General features: G+C 37.6%; 1 protein-coding gene and 1 non-coding gene across 2 annotated transcripts; both read right to left on the reverse strand.

The window, feature by feature from the left end:
- Nucleotides 1-8,593: 8,593 nt before the first annotated feature.
- Nucleotides 8,594-9,586, reverse strand: LOC128286824 (uncharacterized). Its single transcript, XM_053024552.1, has 4 exons — nt 9,381-9,586; nt 9,139-9,230; nt 8,902-8,994; nt 8,594-8,844 (listed from the first exon to the last, which is right to left on the reverse strand). Exons 1-4 carry the CDS (start codon nt 9,584-9,586, stop codon nt 8,594-8,596), a joined length of 642 nt encoding a protein of 213 aa, XP_052880512.1.
- A 3,773-nt stretch (nt 9,587-13,359) lies between these two features.
- Nucleotides 13,360-13,466, reverse strand: LOC128287730 (small nucleolar RNA R71). Its single transcript, XR_008278430.1, has one exon. It is a non-coding gene; the product is annotated as a small nucleolar RNA R71 (small nucleolar RNA).
- Between the last annotated feature and the right edge of the window lie 476 nt (nt 13,467-13,942).

The raw sequence follows: 13,942 nt of genomic DNA on the forward strand, positions 1-13,942 counted from the left end.
TCACATTCGGGTGAGACCCGATGACTACGATGTGGAGATTATGACCGGGTAAGACCCGATGACTACGTGTGGAGATTATGTCCGGGTAAGACTTCTTTTATAAAATTGCTTATAAAAATACATAATCGAAAGGTTAAACAGTATGTACTCCAAGTTTATATGTGAGCTTGATTTAAACTAAACCATAAGGTAGTTATGTGATGTATCGAGAGCAATCTATGAGACTATTCCTATGATTATGATGAGATGTGCATATTTGGATAAAGGGTGGTATGCCCGAAGGAAGAGTGAAATAGGAATACGAACAACTATGTTATAACTTGATTGTTATCTGTTGACCTTGCTTGAAACTTACTAAGCATTGTAATGCTTACTCAGTGTACTTTGTTTCCTCTGTTTTATAGATCTCATTTGGAAGCTACAGGCTCGGGGATCGTCAAGAACTAGTCACACTATCACTATCCACTGTTTGGTACTGCTATGTTTTGGAATATCTTATGGCATGTATAGAATAGACTAGTAGTGAGGGGATATCTTGGTTAATGTATAGGACTACCCTTTTGGTGTAGGTCATGTACCCTTCGGTTTTGTGTAAATTTGGATAGCCATGCGAAAATGGCTTAGATATACTTTGATCATAGCATTATAATCATTGTATGTTGTTTGTCAAGAGGTATGGAAATGTTGGTAACGGTTGGCCATGGGAATGGTCATTCATGATCACTTTTGGTATATGTATGACAAACTCTAGTTGATCCATGGAGGATCATGAAATAGGTAAAGTTTACCTTAAAAATAGATGCTGGTAGCAGCAGTGACGTGAATGTGAAAATCACTAAAAATAGTAGAAAGGGAATTAAATAGTGAATAAATTATGTAGTCGAACCTTGATGAATCTATTTTCATAGGAAAGTAACGAAACGATCATATGAACAGTATGTTAAGAGATATTTAAGTTTTCGTGAGACACGGCCAGAACGGTTTTTAGATTCCCTGTTCCAACTTTGGAAATTCATTTTAAATTAACCAGAGATAATTAGGAGTCATGCCATATATATATAGATTCCTCTTTGAGTCTAGTTTCTATAGAAACAAACGGCATCAGTATTGAAGCCCTGTACAGGAGATATCCAATTCGTAACGCACAAAGGTCAGTGTAGTCGATCCCTGCAACAGGGAGACTTTAACCAATAAACTATACTAATTGGCCTGACCAATAATTCTAGAAAAAATTTGTAGATGCATATATGAGTCTAGTTTCAGGGAAAAATTACGAAACTGGTTTTCGAGTTTTGGAACTCAAGATATGATTTTTTAAAGTGACAGTGACGCGTTAGCCAACTGCCTGGAAAATTTTAAAATGGATTGTGAAAGTGAATGGTTTAAGCCGTTAACCCCTCGTGTCCGATTTCGGCAGCGGACTCGGGTACGGGGTGTTACATTACGGGATATCACCTTAACAAATTTCAAAATGATTTTTATGACTCGTAAATTAAATTCTTAAATGATAATTCACTTAACAAACTTGTTACAACAGATTTAAATAAATCCACCCTTGAAACATAAATTTCTTGCATCGTGAGTCAACTCGTTAATTCTTGTAAAGCCGAATTTCCTTTTCCTAACTTTGGACTATTCTGACTGTGAACCCTGTACCATGCTGTTTTGCAAAATTGTGTCTTAAAGTATATATTCTTCAATATAGCTCCTTTCTCTTGCTCTCTCTTTATTTTTTTTTATTTTTTTGTTTTCCTTTTTGTTTTGTTGTTTTGTTGTTTTGTTGTTTTTTTTCTTTTTTTTTGTGTTTGTTTTATTTTGGCAAAATCTTCTTTCTATAGACTCTTACATTCTCCAAGTAGATTAATTCCATAATTTAAACCAGCCATGAGCAATCAGAACGTGTTCCAAGGTTATAATGTCGACTCGAGTTTGGGTGCCAAAGAAAGGGATAAAATAGGCTCAAATAGATGACTTTAGGGCTCGTACCAAAGGATCAATTTCTTCTGAAAATCTTCATTATCCTTTAGGGCATCTGATATCTTTTTTTCATTTTAAGAAATATCTCTAGACTGCTCATTTCTGAGTTTTCACCCTAGAGTTCATCTCCCTCTTTTATGCTCTTTAAGACATCACAATTTCGTAAGGATTAACTTCTTGATTTAGACAAACATATTTGATCAAAATGGTCTTTTAAGGGTTGTAACGTGGTTTGAGGCTTAAGGGTCAATCAGAGAAAGGTTTTCAAGGATAAAATATATATTATATGAAAGAGTGTAAAAACCATGAGGAGTTATTTTGAATTTTTGATTGGTCCTTCCATCTCTCAATCATGTTTCTTCATTCTTACTCCTTCCTATTTCTTTTCCTTTTTGTCTTTCTTCTTTTTTATTTTTTCAGAATAAGGTCAAGAATTTAGAATTTTGCTTTCATTTTTCATTATATTTCTTGTCAAACCCTGTTATTCAATGGATGACTTTAATTAGGGTTCAAAAAGAAGATACATCAAGCTCAAAATGGGTTGTCGAGGGATATAATTTTCTCCAAGTGATGGGGAGAACAAAAGAATGCCATTTATCATTTCAAAATCTCATAAAAAAGGTCATTCTTGGGAATATGCTCATCTTTTCAATTTGAATTGCGCGTAATCTCATGTCTGTCTCACAATGTTGTAAAATCATCAATCCATACCTAAAACCTCAAAAATTATCCTCCAACATGGAGGGTGATCCTTCGATAATGGTCAATTCTGAACAAACAAGATGGCCCAAAGTGGTTAACAGAGGATGAAATTTTCTTCAAGTGAAGGATATTTCAAAAATGCCATTCGTCACTTTAAACATGACCAACTTATTAAGTAATTAACCTTAAGGAGAATGCAAGATCCCAAAGAAAAAAGTAACTCAAACGTGATGCACAAAGAAAAGCAAAATAGAAAAAGCCAATATTACTTACTGTGAATAACTCTTTAAGAATAATCAAGCTTAATTTTTAAGCAAAGTATTTTTCACTGCATTAGAATTTACAGGGTTTGACATTTTGTCTCCGTCCATTTCAGCAAGAATCAATGCTCCACCAGAGAAAGCTTTCTTCACCACATATGGTCCCTCCCATTTTGGTGTCCATTTTCCCCGATGATCATGAACATATGGCAGAATCTTCTTCAGTACCAAATCCCCCTTCCTGAACTGCCTTGGTCACACCTTCTTATTATAGGCCTTCATCATTCTTTGCTGATACAAATTGCCATAACATAAAGCTGCTAATCTTTTTTCCTTAATTAAATTCAACTGCTCGTATCTCTCTTTCACCCATTCAGCCTCCTCTAGTCGCACTTCCCTCAACACTCGTAAAGATGGGATTTGAACATCGATAGGTAAAACGGCCTCCATGCTATACATTAATGAAAATAGAGTAGCTCCAGTCGAAGTTTTCACTGATGTCCAGTATGCGTGAAGAGCAAAAGGGAGTTTCTCATGCCAATCCCTATACGTTTTTGTTATCTTGGAAATGATCTTCTTGATATTTTTGTTTGCGGCCTCGACTACCCCATTCATTTTTGGACAATATGGCGCAGAATTGTGATGCTTGATCTTAAATTGTACGCAAATCTCTTATCTAAGATGATTCTTTCTAGTAAACCGTATCAAAAAATGAATTCTTTTTTCAAAAATTTTTAGATCATCGATCGAGTTACATTGACATATAAAGTGACTTCGACCCACTTGGTGAAATAATTAATCACTACAAAAATTAAACGATGCCCATTTGATGCTTTCATTGAGATAGGGCCAATGACATTCATGCCCCACATTGAGAATAACCAAGGAGGTACCAAGACGTGAAGATTGGTAGGATGAGCATTAATACTGTCTGTATAAATCTAGCATCAACCAAAAATATCTAGCCCTCATGATTTACCTTGCCATCATATGTCTGCTACTATGTGCTCCACATACTCCATCATGAATTTCTTTTATTATTTGATTCGCCTCTTCTGTGGCGACAAATCTCAATAGGGTTTGGTCACGTCCTCTTTTGTACAAAAACTCACCGTCCAATAAGAAACCCATAGCCAACCTCTTAATTATTTGTTTATAATTTTTTGAGGCATAATCCAAGTATTTCTGGTATTGCAAATATCGCTTAATGTCAACATACCATGGTTTCCCATCTCTTCCCAATTTTACTCGCACGCAGTGGGCCGGCAAGTCGTTGACCCTTAGTTGTATAGGTTGCACTTTTGTTTTGGATCCTACTTTGAACATGGTGGCTAAAGTAGCTAATGCATCTGCTAACTGGTTTTCTTCTCATAGAAAATGACAAAATTTAACATCATCAAACTCTTTGATCAGTCCATGCACATATGTTTGATAGTAAATCAGTTTGGAATCCCTTGTTTCCCATTCTCCTCTTAATTGGTAAACAAATAACACTGAGTCACCAAAAACTTTTAAAACTATAATATTTTTCTCAATGGCAATCTAAAGTGCCAAAATGTATGCCTTGTATTCAACTACATTGTTTGTACAGGTGAACATTAGTTTATCTATAAAGGGAAAATACTGGCCATTTGGGGAGATTAGTACTGCTCCAATCCCAAGCCCCATCATGTTGGATGCTCCATTGAAATACACCCTCCAAATTTCTTCTTCACACTTCAAAATTGACATGATTTCTTCGTCTGGGAAATCAAAACTCATGGGCTAGTATTCCTCTTTCGTGTGATCCTTTAGAAATTCTACAACTATGCTTCTTTTTATAGCCTTTTGGGACACGTAGATGATGTCATACTTGGAAAATACCACTTTCCATTGAGCAATTCTTCCTGATAATGATGGCTTCTAGAAAATGTACTTTAAAGGGTCCAACTTTGCGATGAGGAAAGTGGTGGGATACAACATGTATTGCCTTAATCGACGTTCAGTCCATGCCACGACATAACACATCTTTTCTAGATTGGAATACTTGGCTTCATATTCGATGAACTTCTTCCTCAGATAATAGATTGCGTGCTCTTTCTTGTTTGACCCATCTCGTTGCCATAGAACACAACCTATAGAATTATCTAGCACTACCAAATACAAAATCAAAGGTCTTCCTGACACCGGGGGAATCAAAATTGGTGGCTTAGCCAAATACTCTTTTACTTTCTCAAATGTTTTTTTGACAATCTTAAGTCCATTCACCATCATTATCGCTACGTCAGAGCTTAAAGATGGGATTACATTTATCCGTCAACTGTGAGATGAAACAAGACACGCAATTTAACAATCCCAAAAAACCTCTTACCTCCTTTTGAGTTTTAAGGGATGTCAAATCTTGAATTGCTCAAACCTTATCTGGATCTATTTCAATTCCCCGTTTATTCACTACGAAACATATCAGCTTCCTCGACTTTACCCTGAAAGTACATTTTGCTGGATTCAATCTCAATGTGTATTTCATCATTCTTTCAAATAGTTTACGGAGGTTTTCCACATGACTTTCCTCCCTAACAGACTTTGCTATCATATCGTCAACATAAAATTCAATCATTTTATACATCATGTAACCTCCTAAACCCCGCTTAGACGTTATGGCTAGATTGAGAAGGCTACATTAGCCACCAAAATGGCTAAGCTAACTTACGTTACTTTTGAAGACCTTAAATAAACTCATTTTAAAGAAAATCGTACTTGTACATTAAGTTAGCTAAAAAGCATTCATTCATTAGGTCGTGTATACTTAGGATTCATTTTATTGTTGATAGTGTTGTTTTGTTGCTCTTCTTTTTAAAAAAAACTCGATGTTAAACTAAAGCATTGGAAAAACCATTTTTCAAGTCATTTTGGAAGCTTAGTTGCCTTATCGATTTGTTTTTCAAAAACGGTTCCTTTGCAATGCAGCAAAAACTAGGGAACAATATAAAATTTTACTTAAGCCTGATATCATGCATTATCCGATTATTATGCTTAAGTAATCCATGCATGTAAAAAATCCCCAATGAAAAGCTACCAAGCCACATACCAAAAATAATTAAAAAAATACAGGCCAAAACTAATAGAAATTTATTAATACTTATCAAAAATGGTCTGAGGCCCAAGGTGATACTCTAAATGCTGAGTTCGATCTTAATTTCGAGGTTTACCTAAAAATTTAAACACTATTGGGGCGTGAGCTTATGAAAAGCTCAATGTGAATCAAACAATTATTTAAACCGAAAAAAACAACAAATACAATGAAACATATTAGCATTAAGAGAAGAATACAAAGCCATCACCAGAACTTCTATAACACCCCAAACCCGGCCTAGACGTTATGGCCGAATCTGGCGATATCACATGAGAGTGTTTTTGAAAACGCATTGACCTTCAAATCATTCCAATTATAAACTTCTACTTAGTTCAAGAAACTGTGTTCTAATTGATTTGATTTAAAACATTTCTTTTGCACTGAAGCTTTTGAAACCTAAATAATTTTTGAAAAACCGTTTCATTTACGAAAAATCTTAGTTTAATTTAGGAAAACTATACTTTGTTACATTACAGTTTATAAATCCATAATCAACAGTTTCAAAATCCCAAATTAAAACCAAACAGTCCCAAAGTCCATCATAACAAAAATACCAACAAGAATTAAGCGATGCAATAATTGTAAATAAGCAGTTTAATAGTAGTGGTCACAGTTGAGCCCTCTGTTGCATCGATCCATCAAGTTTGGGGATTACCTACACAGATTAAACAGAAAAGTGTGAGTTTTCGCAAACTCAGTGTGTAATCCCCACAGAAATAAAACATACAGAATACACATCAGGTGTTATAAATAAACAGTCTGGGGCTGGAGCCCTTTACAGAATCAGTTAGGGCCTTAGCCCATCAAATATAGAATCAAATACAACTTAGGGCCTTAGCCCATGTCAGATACAGTAAGCAGACAAGATGTCAGAATCTTACCCACCAGCCTCTACACACCATCTCTGTCTAACCCTACACACCATGTGGGAATAAAATTGACCTACCCATCCCTACACACCAGGCTGTACCGAAATGCAGCACATAATCAGATAATTGCAGCTGAGTTGTCAGATATCAGGCTTAAGAGCCTTTCAGAATACTTCCTCCCAATAACATTATCCCAACCCCGATGCAATGCAACATACAAAAATGACATGCTAATATGCAATTTATCAGATCATACATTCAGTTCAGATATCTCAGTTCATGCTCGATACAGAAATCACACAGTCAAAATACTCAATGAGGGGTCTAAGTAGTGCTTATCGACCCTACGGTAGGTCCACAGTGGACTTGGGCAACCCTTGCAACCTTACAGATCATTTTAGAAAAATGGGCTCACACGCCCATGTAGCCTACCCATATGAGCCCACATGCCCGTGTGGCCTACAGGGCCTAAATTGACCTTGGCCGTGCGGATCACATGGCCTGGCCCAAAATCCTACACGCCTATGTGGTTCACCTGTGTGGCCCACACGGCCCAATAGGTCGAGCCCGTGTGTCGCACACAGCCTCACTGGCCGCCACACGGCCGTGTCATGTGCTTGTGTCTTGCGCGCACGGCATGGCTCGTCATCAAAGGCCCGTGTACTGTCACAAGGCTTACCACACGGGCGACCACACGCTTGTGTGGCGTCGATAGATTCATTTTTTGGCTTTCACAGTTTCTTGTTTTATGTGTTTTCAGGTACATACATGTTTCAGTTTCGTAGTCCGCGCAACTTCAACACCACCAGAACCTAAATTTGACAAACATCTCACCAATATAGTCACTTATAGTCATATTCAAACAAAAATGCATAAGATAACTGAACCGCTAAACTAACAACAACGTTACCTCCGACCGCACAATGGAAATTCCACATACTTAAACCATCAATTAAGAATCTCCAGCCCTTCAATTGTCTCCTAAACACCAACTGAAACTCAATAAACTACTATTCATCATTCCAAGAATAATAATACACTAACCGTACTTACCAAAAACATGAACAACATATTGAAATAACGGGATACAGGAACTTTTCAGAAAAAAATGATAGTAAAAGAAAAGAAGAAGATTCGGCAGCAAAAAGGGAAGGAACTTCGGTAGGGGGCTTTTGGGAAGGAGAGAATACCCCAAATATTCTGATGACCATCCCATTCCCCCAAATCACTCCACTAACCCACTATTTCCAACTACTCAGATTTTTAGTCCAACTCAAACTGTTCAGGACGAACAAGCAAAAATAATCCACACACAAGGACTCGAACACAGGACCTCCCCCACACTAACACTTCACTTAACCACCAGACCAGTAGTCCCATTTTGATATAAAATTACAAATAATAAAATATAAGCCTAATGGACCAAGTTCAGGCTTTACTCATTAAAATACCATAATTTTCCCAAACTAGAGCTTGAACTTGGGACCTCACAAACATAACCAGAACACTTAACCATTGAAGCAGATACACACTTGTGTCAAATTAATACAGATACATAAATGCCAAATTTTTGGGCCGTTACAATTCTACCCCCCTAAAATAAAAATTTGTCCTCAAAATTTACCTGATCAGAATAGGTGAGGATACTGCTAACACATCGCATCCTCAGGCTCCTATGTGGCCTCCTTAGTACTATGATTCTGCCACAGAACCTTCACTAAAGGGATATATTTCCTCCTCAGAACTCTTACGTCACAATCCTGAATCTGAACTAGGTCCTCCTCAAAGGTCAGATCTGGCCTAACCTCAATCTCTTCAACAGGGATGATGTGCGTGAGATCAGAGCGGTAGTGCCTCAACATCGAGACGTGGAACACATCGTGAATGTGGTATAACTCTGAAGGTAGCTCCAACTTATAAGCGACTGACCCCACTTATTTTAGAATTCAGTATGGCCCAATAAACTGAAGGCTCAGCTTACCCTTGCGGCCGAACCACAAAACCTTCTTCCATGGCGAGACCTTCAGAAACATAAAGTCCCCCACAAAATACTCAATCTCTCGATGCTTCAGACCTGCATAAGATCTTTGCCTATCAGAAGTCGCTTTTAGTCAATCTCGAATCAAATGAACTTTTTCCTCAGTCTCTAAAATCAATTTTGGACCCAGAATACGTCACTCACCCAACTCAGTCTAGCATAAGGCTGTACGACACTTACGAGCATACAGTGCCTTGTACTGTGCCATCTGTATACTAGACTGATAGCCACTATTGTAAGCGAACTCTGGTAATGGAAAGTACTCCTCCCAACTACCTCAGAAATAAAAAATACAGCCCCTCAACATGTCCTCCAGTATCTGAATCACCCTCTCCGAATGACCATCTATCTAAGGAAGGAAAGCAGTACTGAAGTCTAACCTCAAACCCAGAGCCTCATACAGTTTCTTTCAGAACTAAGACATGAAGCGAGGATCCCTATCAGAGATGATTGAGACAAGTACCCCATGTAGCCTCACTATTTTAGAAATGTAGAGTTTAGCCAACTTTTGCAGAGAAAAGTCTGTCCTGACTGGAATGAAGTGAGCAAACTTGGTCAATCGATCAACGATGAGCCAGTCAGAATCTTTGTTAGTGGGTGTTAGAGTTAACCTACTAACGAAGTCCATCATTACTCGCTCTCATTTCCACGTTGGTATCTTAACCGGCTACAGTAAACCCGAAGGTAGCTGATGTTCAGCCTTAACTTGCTAACAAGTCAAACAGCAAGCAATGAAGTCAATAACCTCACGTTTCAACCCTGGCCACCAGTTTAATGCTCTCAAATCTCAGTATGTCTTATTCCCGCCAGGATGCATAGCATAAGGGCTACTATGTGCTTCCCTTAGAATTGACTGGCTTAAATCCCCGTCATTCGGCATACAAATCTGACCGCGGAAACAAAATACCCCATCACTGTCAATCTCAAAATTAGTATTAACACCACCTTGAACCTGACGAAAACGCAACTCAAGAGACTTATCCCCTATCTGTTTACCTCTGATTTGATCAATCCATGTCAGTTTTACCTGAAGTTCTGCCAACAGACTCCCATTGTCGAATAAACTAAGTCAAGCGAACATCGCTTTTAGATCGATCATAGCCCTATAACTTAACACATCGGCCATCACATTGGCCTTACCAAGATGGTGCTCGTTAGTGCAGTCATAATCCTTAAGCAGTTCAACCCATCTACGCTGCCTAAGGTTTAACTCTTTCTGAGTGAGGAGATATTTGAGGCTTTTGTGATCAGTGTAGATAGAACACTTCTCATCGTACAGGTAGTGCCTCCAGATTTTTAATGCGAAGGCTATCATTGCCAACTCTAGATCATTTGTCAGATAATTAGTCTCATGAGTCTTGAGCTGACGAGATGCATAAGCAACTACCTTTCCATTTCACATCAGTACGCAACCTAAAACTACATATGACGCATCACTGTATACCACGAAGTCTTTAACAGGCTCAGGCTGTATCAGAATAGGAGCCTGAGTTTAAACGGTCTTGAGGTTATCAAAGCTATCTTACTATGCATCAGTCCAAGCAAAAGGAACTCTCTTACACATAAGCTTAGTCAACGGAGCTGCGATCAAGGAGAACCCTTTTACGAAACGTCGATAATATCCTACTAGCCCCAGAAAGCTACAAATCTCAGACACATTCTTCGGCCATTTCCAATCCAACACCTCCTTAATCTTACAAGGATCGACTTGTATCCCCTCAGTAGAAACTACATGTCCAGAAATGTTACTTCCTGAAGCTAGAACTCACACTTACTGAACTTCGCATACAACTATTTCTCACGAAGAATTTGTAGAACCACTCTGAGATGCTTATCATGCTTATCCTCTATCTTAGAATATACCAAGATGTCGTCAATGAATACCACCACGAATTGGACCAAATAGGGTTGGAACACTCAATTCATCAAGTGTAACTACCTAATTTTAGGCCTAGTCGGAACAATGGTTTCAAAACCTCTATTTAGGGGTCGGAGAAATTATTTTAATATTATTTTATGTGTTATAGCATGATTATATGAGTGCATGAAAATTTTGGTGTAATAATTTTAGCGATTTCATGCTTAATTGCGATAAAAGACTAAATCGCATAAAGGGAAAAAGTTGTGATTTGCTAGCTAAATATGTTAAATTGCTAGAGAACCATAATTGGGGGTGTTTAAAGTGCAAATAGACCCATTTTATAGGCTTGGCCAGCCATAGAGAAAAATAGGAGTAGAAAAGTCAAAGTTAGGTGTAGTTAGTAGTTTAATTTCGACTAAAAATAAAATAAAAAGAAAAGGGATGTCATCTTTTTATCTAATAGACCGTAATTTATACATATTTCTATCCCATGCTTAGCACATTTTATGGATGATTTTTCCTTAAAATTGGTGAATTTGATCTCCTAATGCCTTAATTTCATGTTTTATACTTAGGTGAGCATAGGAGAGGGAAAGGAATGAGAAACGGGCCAAAAACGGAGAAAATGGGCCAACGTACAAAATCAACACGGCCTGGACTTCCTCACATGGACAGACCACATGGCCGAGTCACTTTGGCAAGTTCAAAGCACAATTTACACGGGTAGATCACACGTCCATGCCCATTTAACAACCTTGACCACGACCTTAAGCAATCGCACACAGGCGTGTCCCTGCCAAGCCCAAGTTTAGTCCAATTCGAAAAAGGCCAATTTTTAGGCATCTTAGGCATTCCAAAGCCTATAAATACACCCTAGAAGAGGAGAAGAAGGGACGCATAGGAGGAAGGAAGGAATTGCTGAAGGAAAGCCGACCGATCTATATCAGAAGCCGGATTCACCATCAAGAGTGAAGATCTCCCTTCAAATTCCCTCAGGAGTTTTGGGTTTTCTAGTGTTTTGTTATTCTTATTCTTTTGAGATGTTTTCTTTCATTAGTATGAACTAAAACCCCTAAATACCAAAGGGGAATGAAACCTAAGACGAATCATGTTATTATTATCTAAATTGTATGATAAATATTTGACTTGTTCTTAGTTATGTGTTCTTAATTCTTGTTTTGATATTCCAGGATATTGATTCAAGTTAAGCTCTTATTCAGAGGAGGAATAAACCCTGTCTAAGAGTAAATTTTTCATAATTAAGCGGAGTTGGTTGGGCGTCTAGAGATAGGGTGACAAGATTTTTCCAGATTAGGGTGAAACCTAATAATAGGATCTATAGATTGAATTAATGCAACCCTAGGGCTTTAATTAGAAAGAGATTTCAGTTATTCAATCTAGGGTTAGACATTGTTAGTCTCGATAGAGATAATAATACAACTTAGGGATCTCTACGGAACAAGTTGAATGAATAAAGCATCCGATTCAGAGTGTAATAACAAGTGAAGTCTAGGTAGATTTTTCCTTAGGTATTTTCTTAATCAATAGAGTTTTCCAAAAAGTATTTTCCCCAAATTTCTTTTCTGTGATTTCATAGTTTAATTAACTAGTTAGATAAACAAAACCCTTTTCTTTTTTAGGCTAGATAATAAAAAGGAAGTTGGTACTAGTACTTTTAGTTCCTTTGGGTTCGATAATCCGGTCTTGCTAAAGCTATACTACTGTTCAATAGGCACACTTGCCTTCATCGTGATAATAGTTAGTTTCAAGAACGATTCATTATAAATATTTAAAACCTATCATGAATATCATGTATCAAGTTTTTGGCGCCGTTGTCGGGGAACTAAGATATTAGGAACACTCGATTTTTATTACTTTAGCCATTTACTTTTACTTTAATTTAAATTTTATTCTAATTTTTATTACTAATTCTTCTTTTTCCCTTTTTCTGGAAAGTTCTTCTAGTTTATGACTAGAGGAAACCCATAGGACCATTACTTTTTGACAGTGAGATTGATCGCACAGTTCGCAGAAACCGAAGAGAACTAAGGCGAAGCTTGCGATACATAGAGAAAGAGCAAGAGGACGATACTTCAACCATAATCGAGGAGGTGGCTGAAAACCAAGAAAATTCGTTACCTCTTGCGATTGCTGTTAATCAGAATCCTACTCCGCGCACTATGTATGATTATGCTAAACTTTCTCTAACAGGAACTGAATCGAGCATAGTTAGACCTGTTGTAGCTACAAATACTTTTGAACTGAAACCTAACACAATTCAAATGATACAACAGTTTGTTCAGTTTGATGGTTTGTAGGACGGGGATGCCAATGCTCACTTGGCAAACCTTTTGGAACTATGTGACACATTTAAAATTAATGGCATTTCTGATGAAGCCATTCGTCTTCGGTTATTCCTTTTTTCATTGAGAAACAAAGCTAAACAGTGGTTGAACTCGTTGCCAACGGGTTCAATCACTACTTGGGAACAAATGACCGAAAAGTTTTTACTACAATATTTTTCGCCGGCTAAAATAGCTAAATTACGTAATGATATCTCTTCTTTTGTGCAGATGGATTTAGAAACACTCTACGATGCATGGGAGAGATATAAGGACCTTTTGCGAAGATACCCTCACCATGGGTTACCACTCTGGCTACAGGTTCAAACTTTTCATAATGGCTTGAATCCTTCGACTCGACAAATAGTTGACGTAGCTGCTGGTGGAACCATCAATAATAAAACACCTAAAGATGCCTATAAATTTATAGAGGAGATGTCACTGAATACTATCAGTGGCAAGTCATGAGGACAAAGCCAATGAAAACAGCTGGCGTTTATAACATCGATTCGGTCACCATGCTCTCTAATCAGGTAGAATTCTTGACTAAAAAGATTGATGGTTTTCTTAGTTCTTCACAAGTTCACCCAGTAATGCAGTGCGAAGCAAATAGAGGTGGATCGAGCAATTCAAAATACCCACCTTATGGCCACAACATGGAGAACGAGCAGGTAAATTACATGGGTAATAATCCTCGATCTTAAAACAATCCTTATAGCAATACTTACAATGCAGGTTGGAGGAATCACCCAAATTTTTCATGAGGAGGCTAAGGAAATTA

The sequence above is a fragment of the Gossypium arboreum genome, chromosome 13 (genome assembly GCF_025698485.1).
Source record: "Gossypium arboreum isolate Shixiya-1 chromosome 13, ASM2569848v2, whole genome shotgun sequence".
NCBI classification, from domain to species: domain Eukaryota; kingdom Viridiplantae; phylum Streptophyta; class Magnoliopsida; order Malvales; family Malvaceae; genus Gossypium; species Gossypium arboreum.

Excerpts from the sequence above, each read along its gene's own strand:
- LOC128286824 (XM_053024552.1), bottom strand. The coding sequence starts at position 9,586 with ATGGACTTCGTTAGTAGGTTAACTCTAACACCCACTAACAAAGATTCT. Across the intron at positions 8,995-9,138 it reads GTACAAGGCACTGTATGCTC|GTCTGAAGCATCGAGAGATT; the intron begins GTAAGTGTCGTA and ends GATCTTATGCAG. Across the intron at positions 8,845-8,901 it reads TTTGTGGTTCGGCCGCAAGG|TCGCTTATAAGTTGGAGCTA; the intron begins GTAAGCTGAGCC and ends AAGTGGGGTCAG.